General features: G+C 35.3%; 1 protein-coding gene across 1 annotated transcript; it reads left to right on the plus strand.

Annotated features, from left to right (window-relative positions):
* Positions 1–8344: 8344 nt before the first annotated feature.
* LOC128676054 (protein I'm not dead yet-like) lies at positions 8345–19789 on the plus strand. The gene is made up of 16 exons (XM_053755986.2): positions 8345–8480; positions 8897–8911; positions 9463–9598; positions 10337–10489; positions 11287–11411; positions 11836–11947; positions 12322–12412; positions 13127–13187; positions 14310–14420; positions 15344–15446; positions 16224–16324; positions 16966–17057; positions 17569–17664; positions 17881–18080; positions 18858–19013; positions 19479–19789. Exons 1-16 carry the CDS (start codon positions 8473–8475, stop codon positions 19656–19658), a joined length of 1740 nt encoding a protein of 579 aa, XP_053611961.1. The 5' UTR covers positions 8345–8472; the 3' UTR covers positions 19659–19789.
* Positions 19790–22402: the final 2613 nt, after the last annotated feature.

The raw sequence follows: 22402 nt of genomic DNA on the forward strand, positions 1-22402 counted from the left end.
AGTCTCGCAAATGGTTACAAAGCGTTAACGGCTGTAATAAATTCAAAAGTAATTAACTCCAATTTGTTTTTCCGTAATTTTTACAATTCGTCGTTTCAATTCACTCAGATCCCTTGTAATGGACCAAACAGGTGCATTTTAGGACATTTTCGCTCCCATAAACATTTCGAAGTAGACACAAAAGGTCGCTGACTTAATAAGGTCGGGTAGATCACCATAACACTACAACACCATAAAAATGGTCCCTAGTTATCCACTCAGTTATTCCGAAAGGCTTTTTCGATTTTTCATAACTCAAACTCAAACGAGTAACTTTATCGTATTTATTTTTTTACATATTTTTATTATATACACTACTTATTTTTGTAGTCATATACTTTAAACAACACAATATGCAAAATTTGAAAAATTAATCATTTGCAATTATTTATATAAACGTAACATTTTAATAAATATATGATATTGTTTATTTAACATTATAATTAACCAACGTAAAATTATTTAGGAAAATTGTTTTACTTAAACCGTGTTTTAAGAAAAACAATGTCGAAAGTAAACATCTCCAGGTTAAAATGGAATAAGTAATTTGGCCTTAATTATAAATGGGCTTGTTTATTATGAATTCCAGGTATAATTCTAAATAAGCTAGGTGTGCAATAATAATGTTAAAAGTTACCACGTAATACCTCTAGAAATTAATATATAATTGCTGAAGTTAGTTTGTATTTGTGTTATTTTTACTCCATCATCATCATCTGCAGCCCTCGATGACCCGTATGTAATAATTTACTTTAATGCGCTATGAAATTAACAAAAATTTTGATATTTAACCCGCATGTTTAATTGAAGCGCCCTTCACATATCATACATGGCGCAGTCGGTAGGATACGAACCTATGCTCCCATAGGGAATCTGATTTCTGTTTTCATTGTTACTACATTCACTGTGGATAATGTCCGAAATAAAATTATTATGTTTTTCCTTAACAATACACGGCCCCTAGGCCGGTCCTGTGAGAGGCTTGCGTGGGGATATAGATCCAACACGTAGAGGCCCTTTGAAGAGTTTTGATGTTGTGTAGGTCATTTTAATTATTATTATTATTTCCAATCCGCTGTCTCCGCCAACCATCTATGTCCTGTGCCAGTTTTATCCAGTTGATGCCAGCAATTTCCTTTACATCGTCAACCCATCTAGCTGCCGGGTGTTTTCCATTTGTGGAGTACCACTCCGTTACAGCTTTACCTACTCCACCTTCCATCGTTCCTTCTAACCAGGTGCCCCGCACAGTTCCATTAATTTTTTTTACTCTAAATTAATTTGATTATATACTTATACTTGAGAGAGATAGTATTTCCGTCCGCTTTAATAAAATACTCAACCGTTGCAAATAAATGGTCGAGTCACAGAAGGACTTAATTTATGCTTTTTCGAGATAAAATTGTAAAGCCATCTTCTCAATCAGAATTGAAAAACTGATCGAGTGTTTTATGTACAGAAAAAAACACACAATAACACTTGGAAAGAAGGTAACATACTAATTTCGATAAACATTACTGGATTTGTTAAATTTACATACTAAAAGTGTTTACTAATTAAACGAGCGCAATGATTTCATGACAACGTTAACATAATTAACCGACTGATTGAAACGTAAACTAGACATCATTAACACATAATTTAACTTGCTAATGAGGGTAGCAGCAAATTGAATAGTTGTCAATTTTAATTGTTAAAGTTAACCGGCGTTCTAGCTGCGCTGTGGAACGCCGCAAAACGCGTCGTTATACTAATTATCTAAACTATCCATAAAGTCAAATTGAAAGCATTTCTTCAGAAATCAGACTTTTGTCACTACATAGCCACACACAAAAATATGGACTCAAAAATATTTTTGTGTCTTAGATAAAAATATTTTTGAGTATTTCTCTTAAAGCTACAAACTTGTGCCATACTAATCCATCCCAAGCGGCATTAGAAGCTGTATAAAAGCTGTATTTGAATTTATTTTTAAACTTAAAGCTGCATATTGAACTTTTTAAAATCTGTATAAGCGGTGTAAGGAGAAACTATTACACTAGAAATAATACCCTATAAATATCTTAAAAAGATTAAAGTTTTAAAAAGAAGTTTCAAAGTAATTATAAAATTATAAAAATAAACGATAAACAATATTCGTGTAATCAATTTAATAGCGGGATTGAATTGCGTGACATTGCTTATTACTTTTATTATAAATGTGGAAGCTCGTCTCTTACGTTGTCACAGTTAAACCCCTGAACCGATTTTGATGAACTTTGTTAAACATTTACTTAAAGAATTGATTTAAAACACAGTTTATATATTTTTTCAAAATTCTACCCATCGAAGCCAGTGATTGGGGGTGAAAGTTTGTATGACAAACGCATTTTGTTGATAATATAGATATAACAAGGAGTTTCAACGGATAGTTATTGAACTCGCGCTTCGCTGTTTATATTTCTTTTTCTTTTGACGGTTCTGTGTAGATTTAGCGTACCCTTTAAGCTGCGGAAAACAGCTACTATGACTAAACCACTATAACTATGAATTGAATCTGTGAACATCTTCCGTATATATATTGGGACAAATCACACAAATTGAGCTAGCCCCAAAGTAAGTTCGAGACTTGTGTTATTGGATACTAACACAACGATACTATATTTTATAACAAATACATATATAGATAAACATCCAAGACCCGGGATAACAGAAAAAGATCATTTTCCATTATGAACCCACCGGGGTTCGATCCCGGGACCTCTATGGCTCCGTATGGCTAAATAGATAGGTGCCTAATTATGCAAAATCACTGCAAAGTATAACAAAGTCGTTTTTTTTTTACATAGTGTAATTCATAAGGAAGGATAATTTATACACCTAAAGTATATATACGTAGCCGGGACGTTATGTACACAACGAAACAAGAAACCACACGTTAACCACGTCTCAACAATTAAACTCAAACTCAAATCTCTCGTATATTTATCAAAGTCACAGTTAAATATCGCGTAATTCCGCCGACATTGGAGATAATAGCACACAAAGGAATATGCCAGCGAAGCATTTCTACTTTTAGTTCCCGCGACGTGGCGGCACTAATTTCATCGTAAACGAACGTTTCCAAAAGGACATATTTAGATGATATTTTAGAGGAATTCGCATCAAGTTTAATGTTAAGTAAATTTTTTTTAAAATGTATATATTAAATACGAATTTGATTGACTTAGGAAAGTTTGTAACTGCATGAAATAAATTAATGTCGATCCCTTGGGAACAGTACTAAAGATGGGTACCTTTAATCCATCTAAAAGTGGGTAATATTTATGTCCTTCTCCATACCCCTGAATACTTGTATGCAAAATTTCATGAAGATCAGTTCAGTAGTTAACAAACATACTTACGTTCTGTTGTGGATGTTAGCCTAAATTTAGTGTCCCCTTTTCCAGCAGTGAGACACAAAATAGGTTAAAAAAATGTATATTTTTTTTATTGTTTGAAATAGAAATACTATTTGTACCGAGCTATATTTTACCGACCGAGAGATATATTTTTTATTTCATCTATATTATTTGCCAATGCGGAGTATGGGCTTGTCAAAATTTTAAAAATACGGCGCAGATGTCAGCATAAGGCTATCGTCTATTATTGATATACCAATCGCAATTAATTCAATATACATTGCAGGTTTTTCATTGCACCTAATAAAAAACACACATATAAGCTACGCAATGTAAACATTTCGTAACAAGTCTCCATTTATATGTATATTACCGAGTAACCTATAATTACTGACAAAAGGCAATTAGACGATTAGAGTCACGGTTACACTAAACCACCAATTTAACCCTGTAATTTAGATAGGTACTAGCTAAACATTTGATCTCACTTCACCCTACTATTATTTTAAATGCGAAAGTTTTTGTGTGCGTGATTGTTACTCATTCCCGTATATTCTACTAGAGAAATTTTTATTAAATTTATTTTACGGTTGGAATATAATATGGAATACCTACCTTACTCTTACGAGTTCCACTCCAGCAGTACTTTTTATTTTGCGATTTCATACGTTAGAATTGAAAGTTGTTTTTTTTTTGGGAAATCCGTTTTTATTATATCTATGTATATGAATGAATAGCGTGAAAAAAACAGCTCCGCCCTAGAATAGGAACATTCCATATTCTTCCGTGGATGTCGTACGAGGCAACTAAGGGATATACAGCTTAGGCGGCTGATAGGCAACAACAACATTCCCAAGGAAGTTTGACGTCAGGCAGGTGGCCTGTTTAAAAATCACAGCCGAATTGAAATTTTATTGTTTATGTTTTAGGCTTACCTACTTATGACGGCCTCACAGCCTCGAATGTAACCTTGAATATGCGACGCAAGGATACATAGTGTGTTTGATTGCTGTAACTGCTGTAGCTGCTTAAATTGTCTTGTTAGTATGAATTATATACATATCTGTTAAAACAACAAATTCAGATATTAATATCCTGCAATTTAACTGCAGGTACACCAATGAGACAGTTATACCGCATAACTCGACAACCTAGGTGCGCGACGGTAAGCGGCATGCTGCAATGCGACGCTGTGCGTGAGTGATCGTGGCGACAACCAGCAACCTCGCAGGACTAGATATTTTTAGTTATTAATTAATACCACAATATAACAACTATATAAATTACAAATGAGGAACTAAGTACAAATTTATTTTTATAGAAATTTCTTTCAGTAGATCGGCGATAGAAAATAGAAAATAGTCATTGGCGTGTTCTAAGATAATATAATAATACATTTGTTCTTAGATTTGTGTCTGTTATCGACGCTTAGCGCCACGTCGCGTAGCTTTGCCGAGTTTGTCGCTTGCCTAGAACACTAGTTCAACTACAACATCAGCAGTTGCCGTAACGGGCTGCCATAACCCGCAACCTCTCGCATGTGAAGTTCGCGAATTGCTAAGCCACATCCCTCAAACTTTGTTCCTGTTTAAACTATAGTTTCCTATTTTGTATTACATGTTTTATTGTACCATATTATATTGCTTACTACCATTATATTGTTGTAATTTTGATATTGGAATACAGTCTGCTCTGAGTAGTCACTATCTACAAGATCCCGGTTACGATCGTGGTTGTGTCGCCGTGAAGTATGATGATTTGGCTGTGATATAAATAATTTCTCAATATATTTCAAATTACATTGATTAGAAAATATGTATATAACATGACTAATGAAAATGTTTATATAATTTTTCACGCAATGTAGGCATTAGATACGAAAATACAAAAGCATATATAACACGTGCAGGTTATTGCCACTAAATATATTCTACTATTTTTGTCCACTGTTTTTTTTTGCCCGCGGCTTCGTCGTCGGCGTGAATTTCTCACGGGGTCAGTATTTTTTTTGGGATGAAGGGTAACAAACAAATATTCCTTTCGCATTTATAATATTAGTTAGGATTTCTATAAGAGTATCTTAAGGAGGAGCTCATTAGGGCAATGGTCAGCCTGTTAAGACAGTTAAGCCAGTTAGGCAGTTAAGACACACTCTCACAATGGTCGATCATTGGATAGGTGAGCTCCTCCAAACTTTAGAAAGCACTTTAAGCCGTTGTCCCTCTTGCATTTGCAGTCCTGAAAACCCGCCAATCTGCAATGGGCCGCATGGTCATGGCCTATACTGCTTATCGATCTACAAAGGCTGTTGCCCCAGCAGTGGGGACGTATGGCTGTTGATGATGATCTTATAGAAAGCACACAAAACAAACTATAAACAGTTCATAACTCCATATTTACTTGGCGTCCTAGGTGCTCGACTGAAACATAATACAATGCGACGCTTTGGCGAATATGAGCGATTATACTGCCACAGCATAAGCTACATGTAAATTTAACAAAATTGACTTATTTGATTGTGTTAAAAATTTAATGTAGTTATGTATTTAAATAATCAAACGCGATGATTGAACGCCACTTTAGTTGATCAAGCTAGTTTTATAAATGGCGCGATTTACTATTTTTTTATTCAGATTAAAGTATAATAATGGTATGCATGATTTTTTACTCCAAAATTGTGACGTCACAAGATATGACTATCATACAAGCAGCATATACATTTTTGTTTTCGATATTATAGTTATTAGTTTGAGTAGAATTGATATTGCCTCAAAGCGCTGCGTCGCTCCGTCTTTCTGTTTTTGTCGTTCCCGTAGAACGCTGGGTATGCGAAACAGCTTCATTATGTAGTATTTCTCGAAGTTTTCCCGCCGAAATTATTTTGCCTACGTGACATTCTGCCACAATTGAGAGCGTAACGTTGTTATGATATTTGTGATATTATCTAGCTTTGAATTTTCCTTTAACTATCTGACAAACTATCATGTACAATCTAAAGCACATATAAATCTAACCAAATAAAAAGCAAATTTATCGCATTGCAGTTCTATCTTACAGTTGAGTTTACATTGACTAAGCATATTTTTTTATACAGATTATTCCTAAACTGGCAACATAGAAACAAAATTTGGATTTTTAGTCAGTGTAACATTTTTTATTTATCAGTATTACATAGAAATAATATATTTATGTACTTGAACACGAAAAGTTCTATAATGCAATAAAATTATAGTATTTTGTTCCCAGCACATTCCTCATGGACAAACGACATTACAACTTATACATAAATATAAATATTATCTGAATCTCGCGTGAGTAGCAATCATTACAATCAGTGTCCAGTTCTTGAGTTGTGTTGTATACGGGAATCGCCACGAAACAGCCCATTTTAAGGGTTTGATTCTGTTGGAGCTATTTACAAAAAATATATTGTATCGTGTCGATTGATGAGACACAGCTAACCAATCACAGTGCGCCATTGTGACGCAAAACAACCACACCGCAATGTGATTGGTTTGCTGCGTCTCACTTCGTGTCGATTCGATAGTAAGAAGTGAAATGCTAACCGGTACTTAGCCCTTAGATCAAGGCAGGCTATACACATTTGGAAACAAAGGGAATACAGTCACGCCATTCAAAAAATACTCGTAGTAACACTGCATTGTTGGTAGGCCCAAAGTGCGTGCTTGACACATATTACGCAGTGTAATTTCTAATTTATCTGCACCACTGCGGAATGTGTACAAACATTTCTAAAGATACGTGGCATGCGTCTTTAATCATTTACTTATTATTGTTAAATTTTACCTATTGATGTAACCTGAGCGCTTTTCCGGTTTCTTCCTCAGCCGTTAAGCGTCGGAGCTCAGAGTCCGCTTTCCTACTTTTTCGTCTCCAATTCGCACGGTCAGAGGTATCCCTAGTTATATGACCTCGACGACATCACGCCATTAGTCGTATAATATGCATAAGTAGTATTAACCTGATTTACTATTACATGACATAGGTATTATATGACTTTAGATCACTTTAGACCTTCAATAACTAAATTCACAACACAATCTTATATCTGACAAAATATTTATCTACAGTAACTTGAGGCTTGAAGCTGCCTTGTAATGATTTCCGATTCGAATTCATGAAATTCAGCGTCGTAATTAAGTTGAAACAGCTGTTGACAGTGTGATTTGTGAGCAATTAGGTCATTATTACGAAACCACACAGCAGCCGGTTAAGAGTTGAGAGAGTATAGAACTGTTTAGATCGTTACGTTTTTATGTATTAGGTGATAATAATAATATAATAATTAAATCATATATTATTATCATTATTGATTGAGTGAGGAACCCCTTTTATAAGGTAGTAAAGCGTCGATGGTGCTGGTGATGGTGAGAGACATAAAAAGTTGCAAATCACGGAAACGAAAATGCTCCGTTGGGCGTTTGGTGTTACTTTCGCGCATTCGCGATAGTCTTCATGTCCGTGACATAGCAGACACTCCAGGATGCCTCTTACACTGATGCAGTCACGACTTACGTAAACCAGTAAATTACGTAGGGAACAAATGTCTGGCTATGCCGTCCCCGCCTGGCCCTGGCAGAAGGGGCAAACCCAAGAAGTGCTGGCTTGATGTCGTCAATGTTGATATGCGTGCCAATGGTTTGTCATCTAGGGATGCCGGCGATCGTGCGAAATGGATGCAAAAACGTAGGAAAGTGAACACTTAGGCTTGACGCTCACCGGCTGGGGAAGAAAGAAACTGGAAAATAGACGGAGGGATAACAATAATAAAAATAATGTTATTTTTCTCCTTATTCCCAAGGGATAAATAAGGTTTATGCAAAAAGCCGTAAAGTTCGTGATTTGTCTATGACAAAGTGATTACTGGCCGCATATTAAAAATATTATTAAAAGACATGTCAATTGAAAATTTCGTTCAAAAAATTATATTGTTTTTTTGACAATTGGTCATTTCTCGCTGAAGGAATTTGATTAAACAATTTTGTTTTTTTTGTCTAATTAATAATATTATACTTAAGTACATTATTTCATAATGGGAGCGTGAGTATACAAACTTTTAATAAGTATATATTTAGTACGTATGCTTTCTGAGTAGAGTGATTGGTGCCGTGTATTCACATCAAACACGACATAAATCTCATAGAGAATGCAGACATACTATTTATTTTATTATATAGACAACCTCCCCCTATTAAAATGAAATGTAATTTTTAGGATTCCGTACCCAAATGGTATATATAATTACGCTGTCCATCCGTCTGTTGTCTGTCACCAGGTTGTATCTCATGGACCGAGATAGACAGTTGAAATCTTGGCAATACTAAACAAACGCGCTTTTTTGCCATTTTTATAATTACGGTACGGAACCTTCGTTAATTTGAACGAGTTCTATTCGCACTAGGCCGGTTTTTTTGCTAGATTTCTTGCTTACTTAATTGTGCTTGTTTTGTTTTCAGGATACTAGCGTTTTTGTAAGTATACTGTTATACATTTCATAAATATATACGTAGTTAATTTAATAGATACATTTATATATTACGAACTAGCTGCGCCTCGGGGCTTCGCTCCGTGGGAATTTCGGGAAGAAGTACCCTATGTCTAGTTACATTACAGTTAGTTACAGTAATAAAATTGATCAATTGAGTTCTTTTCATTATAAAGGCTTTTATCCCACTAATATTATAAAGGCGAAAGTTTGTATGTTTGTTACTTCTTAATGCTCAAACAGCTAGGCCAAGAAATTTCGTATTGAGGTAGCTGATACCTACCTTAGATTAACATAGGGTACTTTTAAACCGAAAGTACGCTAATCTCGTAGGATTTGATAAAAAAGTGAAATTCATCTTGTAAAGTACTGGGCATAGAGTATAGTTTTTTTTTTTATAATTACGCGGGTAACACCACAGCTTGCAGCTAGTACATACATAAGTTTTATTAAGTTTGCAAATAGGTATTTACTAACAATATGGATGCAAATCTGAATTAAAAATATATTTAATATTAATTGCAAATCTTAACGCAGTCGGCGCAAGCCTCCAGAAACTCCCATAAAAGGTCCTATACCAAGAGTGAAGAATGTTGGAATGCACCACTTCAGGGGGCTTCTTGGCGTGCTGTTGCCAGTTATCATTATAAGTTGGCAATTGGATACACACGTTGTAAGTATTATCAATGTGTTCGTGCGTATATATAGGTATCCATTTATCATCGACGGATTGAAAATTTGGCCATTTATCGTGATAAGACTAATTTTGAATTTTAGGCGTTCCATTTATAAATTTAAACATACATGTAGACCATTCAGTTTTTACCAACTGGGATTAGTACTTTTTTTGACGTCCGTCATCGATAATTTTTATTTTACATTTTGTTCATGTCTTAAGGATCTCCTTTTATTGCAAGTTTTTTAAAGAAAAATAAAAGGTATCCGACAAAGCCTTGACAATAACTGCCATGAGTGTTGCTGGAAGTAGATGACAAGCAATTTGATTTAATGGCATTAAATATGAAGGGACTGCAAAACCGTATGATTTGCGGAGGCGACAGAACAGCCAATAAGGACAACGATCTGTGAATCAGCGGAAGGCTTGCAAGTGATATCTCCCGTGCCTGCTATACTTGCTTGTGTATTAAAAATAATTGATACAATTTTAAATGTGGTTGATTAAAGAGAATATCATATGATACATATTTCTTTTGTGCAACAAAATTTTGAATTAATAAGGGTTATTATTAATTTTGTTTAGTATTCTCCGCTCCTTCAGTCACTGCTGAGCATGGTGTGCAGTACACGACCCAATCTCTTCAATTATTCAACCTCTTATTGTTTTAGGATATTGTTAATCCAATTTGTAATAATACGAATATCATTGTTTAATCATACGATTTTATTTCAGCCTGAGAAGACTACATTCCACATATGGATTTTAATGGCTTTTTTTTTCTTATTTCAACCTGTAACTCTTCAAGTAACCGGTAGTATTCCTATATTTGCATTTCCTATGTTCGGAATACTGTCAACCGCTGAAACGGTAAAATGCTATTTCAACGTGAGTAACTCCTTTTTTGTATCTTCTTCATAGTGGTATTCCTCATGACTGATGGTCGTGCTCATTACGTGTAGTTAAACACACACGACTTTCTTGGCTACCTTTGCTATTGCCTTGTCCATTTCAAACAAGTTGATAATCAACAGTGCAGGTTTTCGACGATGTTTACCTTCATTGGAAGCAAGTGGTGGCCGATGGAAATTACTATACATGAGTCAGATTGATATACAAACTCTTGTGGCACAGACCTTTCGGTTTACAACACCACTGTCGCTTTGAATTCTATTATTTTTTATATGTGTTATTATTTTTATATGTGTTACGGCTAACGCCGAAGTGCGGCTCTATCTAGGTTTAGCGGCTTGAGTTAATCTCAATTAGCCACACCTATTTGTAGCGTGCTTAAATTCGGCTAGACGTGCGGCCGGCCTTAAATGGTACCTAGGTGTATTGTGCTTATTATGTGATAAAAGCTAAGTCAAGCCAAAGATCAAATTGAATATTCAACCAATAACACTACACACACCGCAATCTTTTTGTCCATACTAATAATAAAAATAGAAAGTCTGTTTCGCTTTCACGTCTAAATTCCTGGACTGATTTTGAAAATTTGGTATGCATGTAGTCAAAGACGCCCGTTTAAACATAGGCTACTCTTTTCAAATGTCAACCACCAAATGATTTTAATGGGGGTAAAAGTTTGTGTGAAAATTATGCTTTCGCAGAGAAGTTCACGCGGGCGAAGTCGCGGGCAAAGGCTAGTACTTAATATACAAATTTAATGGATAACTTTTCAGGAGGGCGCAGCACTGTTTGTAATAGGCGGCATGCTACATTTGTTACTCAATAACTCTGGCTTCGATAGACGTTTGGCGCTGTTCATATTGTGCAAAGGCGATGCTAAATACTTTTCGCCGATAAAGTAAGTAGTGTTCATCTTCTTTCATATTGTGTGTTAAAATGATCAAGAAAGAATGCTTTAAAAGATGAGCCCAGGACGTTGTCCCGAGCTTCCCGGCCATGAATCCAACCAGGAACATGCGGAGATGAGACAGAACCTAGGTTGCAGATTAATAATGCTTGTGCAAAACTAAGAAGCTTCAAATTTCATTTAAAATGCAATTACTTTTGTTCAACAGTAGCGACACCCTCATTTCGGTTCAAATAAGATGTTAACTGTTCTGATGGTACAAGGCAGTCTTTGGCGCACTGTATATATGTATGTACAGTCAACAGCACATCAATCTACCTAAATTCCAAATTCGTTCATTTTACCACCACATGAGAGTTTCATGCGGTAACTTGATATAGTTTATTTTACGCCATGCCATTCTATTTCATTTTAGATTGCTTATAAAGAGTGCGTTTGCTGCATTTTTTTTGTCAATCTTCTGTCATCGGCTTATCGTTGCCTCTACTATAATTCAATATGTTGCACCAACTCTGATGGATATGCAAGTAAGATATTTGATATTATTTAAATTATTAAAAAAATGAACTCTCTCACTCTTTATCCTCATGACTGAGGGTCATGGTCATTAAATAACAACTTTCTTGGCACTATTAATGTGAGTGGCTTACCATTGCCTTCTTCATTTCACACACAAGTTAATAACCTTGGTTGTTTGTCCAGGTTTCTTCATAACCAACCAGTGTGCAGGTTTCCTCACGATATTTTCCTTCATCGGAAACAATGAACTCAATTTTCATTTATTTTCGTTTTTCTCTTTTCATCAACATACATTATATCTAGATCCTATTATTTTAGTAGCTATTTTGTTTTTGTGCAAGAAAGTGCTTTTACTTATTTATATTTTTGACATTTTTTTCAGGTAGCGACACGAAGATACAGAGCATCGGAACCGAATTTTGATTCGGTTAGATACATTATCTGTAATGCCATATCGATTTCATGCTCGATTGGTAATATTTTATTTTTATTGCCTACTTAAGATAAGTTTCTACATTATGGAGCGACCACGGGCATGACCAGTTGAAATACTAGATTTAGTCAATATGTAGAAGTTGTTGTTATGATGAAGTAGTCATTTTGGTAAAGTAGAATTTTTGCAACTGTTGACATTTTGTGAAAAACGGCAGTCAATATGAAAAACTTGTCTTTTTGATGAAGTAGTAGTTATGGTAAAATAGACATTATGTACCGGTAATTAATTAGATGTAATTAGATCGGAACTGAATTGTTGTACGATGGTCATCTGACAATACTGATAAATCGGAGGTCTTAGTTTTGATTCGAATAGAAAATATTGTTTTTAGGTGGGCCTAGGACCAAGCCAAAACATGTTCCATATATTCATATCTACAGTGCACAAGGATACAAGTCTGGATTTTTGTGGCTGCTAAATCTCTCTCTCTCTCCTTCTGATCTGGACGGTTTCCCGGCTGCCTCCACAAATAGTACTAATATTACTTTCCCTCGGAATCTTTAGTTGTTCCGACAACAAACCAGTACTACTTGCAACATAGACATTTGTTCTCTACATAATAATATTTTCTGGTTTAGCCAAGACGTGGCCGTACTAGCGAAAGTCGCACTCGTGTATTGATCGGTTTTTCTTTACAAATTATTCACGCGTGTTAAGATTTAAACGTAATAATGAGTGAAAATATTTTCAGGGGGCATCGCTATTGTCCATTCGTCTTACTGTACACTGGCTTTCAGGGCGATATTTTATGAGTAAGTATTTTTATATATTTAAATAAAAGTAATAAGGTAAGATTTAGAAGTCGTTATCTAAAACGACGATCTATCACGACCGTTGTATCCTTACATAGGTATTATTAAATTAAATTCAACCGTGGTAAACTCAAAGACTACTGTGTGGTAATTGTTGGGTCTTCATCAATAGATAGTGTGGTTCCTGAAGAAGGTTTAGCTGTTTAATTTGAATTAATGAATGAACATTTATTGCCAAAAATTAAACACCACAACACAAAATAATGATAATAAACGTGTACTTAAATAAAAATCATACCATACAAGTAAATACAAGTGTGTAAGCAGAGTTTTCACGTTGTGCCGTGGGTTCATTTCGGCAAATAGACCCCCATTCAGCATATGTTACAGTCACATCAGTAACTTCAATGCTGATTTTCAATGGACCTACCGCGAACGAGTCACGGGAATTTATTATTTTCTTATCCGAGCAAAGCCGAAACAGGCCCTTAGTTGAGCATTGAAGTTAGTGTGGTTAGTGGTAAAACCTGCTTGGAAGATATAAAGTACAAATATAAAATATTAGTCATGTTTGTAATAACTTTATTGTGCGAAAATATGTAGACACGTTAAAATTGACATAAGAACTTAAAGATACATTGTATAATTATGTTCAGAGGTGGACATAAACTAGACATACTCGATTTCTACCAGAAAATTAATTATCTCTGGTATGATACGAGGACCTAAAATTGCAAAATGAATAATCAACCTACGCGACCGAACTTCGCTGCCGGAGGGTATAATTAGTAGTCAATTATTTAAAAAATCTCTGCAATATAATTTATGTTCACCGACTGTGTATTTCCCGTATTTACTATTGGCGTTGTGTAATATTTTCCAGGAAATATTAATTTTATGTATCGACTTCGGGAAATTTTGAAATTTATCGGTACAGTCAACAACATGTCGAGTTATCACGCAAAGCTTTTATGAGAATGCAACAACAGCTGGTTTCATTTGTATTGTGTCAATCAAATTGCCATGCTCTTTATGCCGCGGTAATAGGGGCAAATTTACAATGAATTTTGATAAGATTGATGTGCTGTTGACTACACATTGAAATAACAAATCATTTTTCAGTTTGGGTTACCCAGATTTTATGAATTATGCGCAGTATTCAGCATTTGCAGTTCCAGTGGCTATTGCACTATTTGTGATTAATATAATTTACCATGGTTTACTGCTGAAATTGTAAGTTGTTTTTCGTAATTTGTAATGCCTTCGCTCTCCAATAGGCCATGTCCAATACATGTCCGAGACATCGTTGATCCGAAACATTTTGATATATTTGTGTTATTTCGGCATTTCTCCAAATAACCTTGTTATAATATTATGCTGCTATTTTGTTACATGGCGTTCATCATTCTTTTTTGGTGATATATTTATTTATTCATTTAATTTCATTTTTTAAAACTGTTTTTTTAAAATGATATGCTACCGGAACTTAATATCATTTTCTCAAAAAAATTTTTAAATGAAAATCGCCAGAACTATTCTTGAAATGTGTCAGGAACTATAGAACTCATGTGGATGCATATAGAACTCCAATGAAACTTTGATATTCTAAAACTTGGTATGCCTATAATTTCATGGTACTGTGGAAAAGTACCCTAGGCCACTAAGTCGGCAACGCGGATCTGAAACCCCTGGTGGTGGTGGTGGCTGCGGTGACCGCTTGCCTCTTTATAGTATAAAAATGTATTTTGTTTAAAAACGTTATTTAATTCCTAATTCAAAACTTATTAAGTTATATAGGTGGTTATCTAAGTTACATAGGTATGGAATAAACTAAATTAAAAATTTATAAGGCCCCGACTCCGAAGTTTTTGGAATCATCTCGTCTTCTAGAAAAGAGCTGACGGTTTCCAAACTGCTCAACGCATATGACGTCACGACTAAAAGTATATAGCCGACAAACAAATTTCAAAATTTAAGAGCGTCGAGGCCATGAGCTTCGCGGAACAACAGCCTAGAACCCTATTTTGCTACACGATTATTCGCGCCAATTTGAACACCTCCATACAAAACGTAATCGGTGAGAACGATCCGCGTTCGCCTCACTTTGAACAGGCCTATTAAATATTAAATATGTGTCTGGTGCATTTTATTTTCAGCGCTAGTGGTAAGCCAATAAGCGCTGGACGAATGGCTGAAGTGCGTGCGGCCTTAATAAAACATAAGTCGGAAATACCTCCAAAAATAACAAACCACGAAAAGGTAAATGTATGAATGAAATCAGGACAACGGTTCCAAAATAAAGACCAAATTCGTAAATGTTGATTATTACATTGGTACGAGTACGATGCGGTATTTTGATGCGATGCATAGCTGAGCGCGATAGTTAGTTATGTCGAGAATTTCAATAAATAGTGTGTTTGTTAATACGTTTATTTTCACGCTTTGTTAGGTATGTAGTGACCAGTCAACCATTTGGACAAAAATCCAGAATTATAATAAAAATAAAACTTTGATAAAAACGTGATATTTATTAGTTTAAGTTTTATAGCTTTTTATCCAGCTCATTTTATCACTTCAAGAGTTACCTTTTTCGAGTCAAGATCGGTTTCCAAAATGTTTTTCAGTGCCACCACCAAATGCAGCATACTGGTAGAATCAAGTTCACTATTCTGAAAGCGATTACTACTACTAGACGGCGATATTCGTAAACTAGTTGAATAAATTCTTCCATCACCAACAGTTCGATAAAAAAATAAATCGTCTTATTTGATTTTTATTTTTAACTAGTTTAGCCGCGGCTACGCTCGCGTTAATCCGAATGTGAAAGGTGGACCTTTTCCACACTTTTACTTCAAATTACATGTATGCAAAATTTCAAGAAGACTGGTTGAGTAGATAGAGCGTAACAAACCTACTTTCGCAGTTATAATATTAGTTATGATTATGATTGCTTTCGTATTTATAATATTTTAGAATTTGAATGCGTACGAAGGCTATTTTTTAAAATTAAATAATTTATATACTTATTATTTTCAGTTGACTGTTTTCTTTTTATTCCTTGCACTATTGGCATTTTTTGGCCGTCACGTATATAAGATGAATGCTGGATGGAATAAACTAATTTACGGAGCCGATGGGTAAGTATTTTTTATTATAAAAATTACCACTAACACTTAGTTGCCCAACACAAGTTGTGAGCCAAGAAGCTATACTTGCTAGAAAAAAATAACATATATACAAATGAAAATATTTAACTATATTATAATAAAACTGTTCGTAGGCTATACATAGAAGATATTAAAGAAAAATAATTATTTGAGGTCTTTTTATTGCATTTATTTTATTTATTTATTACATACAATTAGGAGGTCTTTGGAACTAAGAGGTCAAAACATTTTTTTATTATTTTGTCTTTGTCTGTTTATCTGTATGTTTGTTCGATCATCACACTAAAAATACAGAATGGAATTTGATGCGGTTTTCACAGCGGATGGTCTAATTTAAAGTCTAGCATTGGTTTCACCGCGACACGTTGCATAGAACCCGAGATATAGACAATAATAAGAACAAGAAATTAACAAGGGCAAAGGCTATAATATAATTCAGTAATTTTATTTATAAACTTTGTTGCACAAAATACAGATGTTATAAGTACAAGAAGCGGATTTAATGCTAAGAATCTTATCTAAACATAAGTTTTATTTTGTCTTTTTAAAAATTTTATGACATTTAACAGTGACTGGACTATTTCGTATTTATTCTATATTATTCTTTACAGTTTCTTGGATGGCAGCGTGGCCGCCATGTTTGTTATATTTCTACATGTATTACCAAGAAGTTGTAATTTCATTAAGATTGTTAGAGCTAAAAGTAAGAACCTTTTTTCTTTTCCAAAAAAAAATATTAAACTTGCATGTCCCAAACTGGATCAATGGTAATTTTGATTCGGGGTTTAATTCGAGATTCGGAATTTGAAAGGCAGAATTCTGCTTAACAGTTAAACCTTATTTAAAAAATCAGCTAATTTTACGACTGGCTTGGAACAACTATTATTTCAAATATATTAATATTTGAATGTAATAGATAATCTTTCATTTGTGTGTTTTCCCAGTTTCTTCCGCAATCATTGAGCATCCCGTGAGACGTTTACAGAAAAGTTATGCCCTCTGAAAGTAAATGTGGCGCTTGTTTGAAGCGATTCCTTCCACACTTTCGCGTTTGCATCCGACAGCACGATATCGTCAGCGTATATGACCAATTAATTAGTCATAAGTACAGTCTCAGACATATTTTTATAGTTAAAATACCGTAATAGGACACGTGGTTAAGTACCGTTGCATGTAAATTACAACAAATAAATTACATTAAATAAAATTTACAGAAAAGAGTCAACTACCCCCAACGAAGCCAGAGTCTGCTATTTTATTTTATCGCTTTGTTGATAAGAACACAAATTATGGATACTTTTTCCTAATCGGTATGTGATTATTTTTTGTTATTTGTTATTTACAGGGCTCGGATATCTAATTTTTGAAACCATATGGATTAGTTCACCAGTGTGTATTCGACAACCTGCCACTATAAATGGCGGCGGTAGTCGTATATAAAATGAGATGCCTTTAGGTGACCTGAATAAAATCTGACACCAGTGTTGGCAATAACACACTTCGTAAATTATTTCATTTAATTGCAGGAGCAGGCTTAGCGCTGGCGAAAAAATCTAGCGGCGGTAAAGACTCAATGGCCGCTGTAGTCAGCAGCAAATTGTCATTTCTTACGAATTTGGATTTTTGTATCGCTATTTTGATTATTGCCCTTATGACAGTTTTCATAACAAATATCATATCTGGTGTCGCTTGTATTGCCATTTGGTTGCCCGTCGTGCTTTGTTTAGTAAGTATAATAATAGTATTTTTTGACAGACATGCAAAACTACAATAGTACATTGTAAACCTAGAAAAGAAAGTAATAAATTCTAAGGGATATAATTTTGATGTAAAACGACGGAATTGTGTTTGCACCATATATCAACAAGAAAGAAAAGGAAAATACCCGGGGTATTCGGCTTTGAAACCAATTCCGGCAATTCCAATCTTTCTGGCAATTTTTGTGCATCAACAGCGTGTGCATACATAAATTTGGCGCGCGCGCACACACTGTCTTCATATCAGCTCTAAAAATGGGTGCACATGAATCTATCTAATCTTGAATCAATATTTAACCGTTTGCGACTGTCTGCACCTAGGTCCAACCGAACATAAGCCGGCTATACCTAGGTGTATCCAACTGAGACCGGCTGCACCTACACAGGTCTTGTCGGTGTAGCCCCACTTCAGGGTTTAGTCGTAACAGATTAATTTTAACAACCGATACAATTGCTTTACCTTATTAAAATGAATTTCAATGAGCTGGATAATGTAACTGATTGATAGTTAATGATTGTTCCGATGCCCGAACTAACGAAAAAAATAATCTGTACTAAAAATAATGTTAATTTTATGATTGATTTTGGAAGTGATTCCTTCCTCAAGAAAATTTACGGATCGTAATTACAGCGCGGCCGCAGCGGCCGAAACGCTGTGAAAACCAGCACAACGCGCCAATTTTTACAATGTTTATAAAGTTACTATTCAGTATTCATAAAACGATCAGCTTTTTTACTTTTTACAGGCGCATGAACAACAGCCAACATCTCCTTGGGTTACCAAAATGTTTCGGCCTGCTTTGACAGTGGGTATAGCTAGTTCATTTGGATACATAAGCCCTTTTCTATACACGCCTGCGTATTTTTGTTACCATACAGGAAAAGTACCTAGACGAGCAATGGTATGTTCATTGATATTTGACCATTTATGTTTTACCAATTGTCAAGCCAACTCTTCTTCTTGTATGAGAAATAGTAGATGATAAATTTTTATTTTGATGACTATTCGAAGGCCCTTATATTATTTATTATTAGAAACGCCATTGAAAAAATATTTTGATAATGACAATTGTTTCCAAGATTACAATTTTCTGACCTTTGTCATCTACCCTGTATGTAACTGTTGTTTTCTGAAGTTGTACTGGATGAAGACTGAAGTTGGGGGAAAGCTTTTTATATTCTACCCCGGCTTCGCTCGGGTAAACCCATAATAAAAATTAGCCTATGTCACTCCTAAAGGTTTCGCCTATCTCTGTGCCCGCCTATCTCTGTGCCAAATTTCATCAAAATTGGCCCAGTAGTTTTTGAGTTTATTATATTATTAATACAAATCTTTCCTCTTTATAATATTACTATGGATGTTTCAGCTAAAATTTGCGGTAGCACCTTGCATATTATCTGCCCTTGTGCTTTACCTGGCGATGTGTTTCTACTCTCCTGCTATTTTCGGTGATGAAATGTTGCCGACATTGCCGGCGTCGGCTGTGACTACAACTGGTCCAGGAGGACCTGCTCCAACAGCCCCCCCAGCCGGGCTTCTTCTTTAGTATTGTACGCGTGCAAATTTATATTCATAAGTACTTGTGTACTGCACTATTAGTTCACTACCTACTACTTGCACTATTGTTATATTAATATGGAGTATTAAAAATATAAATTTCAATTTTCTTTTGCCTACCACGATGTTTTATTTTAATGATTAAAAAAAACAATTGAACAATAATAGAATAACATTAGATCGGGAATTGATAGATTAATCGCCTGAAGGTGGATGTTACACAGCAGCGGCTAGGCAACAACAGCCCTTCCAAAATGGGTTGGCGTGAGAGGCGACCGTTCGTAAAATCAGAGCCGAATTTTTAAAATATTTACGATTTTACGCTTCTGCTCCTCACGACAGGTGCCAAGTAGGTACCTATCTTACGTCCCTATCACCTAAATCTTGTATGAGCGGATTAGAATAATAAGATTACATTGAAACCTTAACTCATTCAATTTATATTCATCGAATCGCACCGATTTGATCTGGAATTAGTGGGCTCGGTTTCAATTCAAACATTTCAACCTACAGTCGGCATTCAGCAAACAAGTACGAAGGTCAGGCAGAGATATTTCGTGTATTTTGTTAAATGAGATATTTGTATAATGAAACAAACATTAGATAACAACAGATTAAATAAAATCTTAACATAAACTAAGATCTTTATTTAATCTACCTCAATTTTTAGTTACCTTTTGGTTGAGTTTTTTACGGAGGTAAATGGCGAACAAAATGGGTTGCTTCTCATGCTCTTAAAGTTTGCCATTGGGATTGGATGTAACTGCTTAAAATTAGTTCTTTCCCACTGCTGGGAATAGGCCTCTTAGGCCTGCTCTGTCACATTTGTTCCTTACGTTTCCACCCGCAATCATATATCGTCGACTATGTTTTTTAACATATTCCCGGCGTATATACAATTCTATATTGCCGTTATTTTACGTTAAAATTAATAATACATTTCTTAAAGGTATGAATGGTATTCTGGTAGTACTAGGATCTTCGTGCGATGAATATTAATTGGAGGTATCGTCCGAGACATTCCTTTGTTAACGACAGTATTATTAATTTACACGTCTGATCTGAACGGGTTAGGTATCTGCCATAACTATCTCGTTCAATAACAAACGATTTCGATCTTGCTCATGACAGGTGATGAAATCCATATTGATTTACGTTATTTAAGCATGGAATTAGTAGGTACCCCGTTAAAATTAATTCCATGTATTTATAAGTAACGTTGTAATCAAGATGGAAACAAGGTGAGTTACACCGTCAAATTTAACGTTGACTATAACCGGCGCGCCGCTGTTGTTTAGACATAATAATGGCGTAGGCTAGGTATCTACTATGCGTTTTTGTGCGCACGTTAAAGTTAAGTTCAAAGTTGACGATGCAACCCACCCTTAGAAGGTGAACTATGAATACTAAGGAGTAGGATTTTGATTTAAAATATACATATACTTCAAATATACATATAAGAACATAATGTTCTTTTATCTGTGACTTGTACATAATTTCAAAATTTTACTTGGGTGTCACAAGATCTACATTTCTGTGAATAATACGACATTGCTTTAAGACGTTTATATAAATTTAATAACGAACGGAATCTACCACTTGAAAAAAATACCAACTCGATTACCTCGAAACAAAGCAAAATACAAAGAATATTTTGAATAAAAAAATGTATTCCCAAGTAGCTGCGTTAATATGGGATGAACAGTCTCGACTGAGTAATTCAATTAAAGAAAATATTTGCAACATTTCTACGTGAAAGTACCGAGGCATCTCCGGATTTTGGGAAATCTTGATCTGAAATGTGGCGTGTACTGGGCCTATTTTCAAGTTTTGCCACAAATTTGTGCACCGAAAATCTTAGAGCGCGGCCTCACTGCTCCGTCGCGCTACGTTAGAGCCATACCGCTAAGTCGCGCTTACGCGACTAACGAGACACACCACGGTGTAAGTCCGCGCGTCACGCTCCGTTGTTTTCTATAGGTTTTATCACGGACATTCGTTGACGTACGAGTTAAGTTTACTGCAGCCGAAGACTTTAAAAAAAACCAAAATTTATTTAACTAATTTATTAAATGAAATAAAATTACAACATAAAACTAAAATGAAGTCTAATGGTCGATGTTAGAACCAAAAGTGAGTATTGCGCGATGTGTCGCGCAATTCCCGGATTTGAAGGCACGTTGCGCTGACTCGGCGGCACGTGTAGGCGACTGTCGTCACGCGGTGCATCCAGGCCGGCACTTGCGCTGCACTTTACATGTATTAGCTGCGCGTAACGCCTCCCCCCGCAGATCGGCAACTATCCGTAGGTCTTACTGAGGATATTGCCGGAATGTTGCTGATGTCGATTTTCACATCTTTAGGCTTGATGTCTTGGATACGGGAATAATGTCCATCGGGATAATCAGCCTTCGGGATATCTTCATCCTTTGATTTTGAACTTCTGCGACGGAGTTTCCAGTATAATGTCAGGATGAGGGCGAATATGAATGTTCCAAATAATAACGTATATGAAGGTATAGTGGTATGGTAGAGGCTGCTCAGATCGTTTTTCTGTAATGTCGCAGGATGCTGTAGCGATATCTTAGCGTTCGTCTCATGTAGATGTTCTAAATTGATGGAGTTTAGTCTTACAGTTGGCTGAAGCTTTGATGTGGCGAGCTCCTCAGTTGGTAGTTCCGCTATTTGTACAGCGTATCCTTTAATACGATTCTGAACGTTTGAGATAACAAA

This window comes from Plodia interpunctella, chromosome 15 (genome assembly GCF_027563975.2).
Source record: "Plodia interpunctella isolate USDA-ARS_2022_Savannah chromosome 15, ilPloInte3.2, whole genome shotgun sequence".
NCBI lineage: Eukaryota > Metazoa > Arthropoda > Insecta > Lepidoptera > Pyralidae > Plodia > Plodia interpunctella.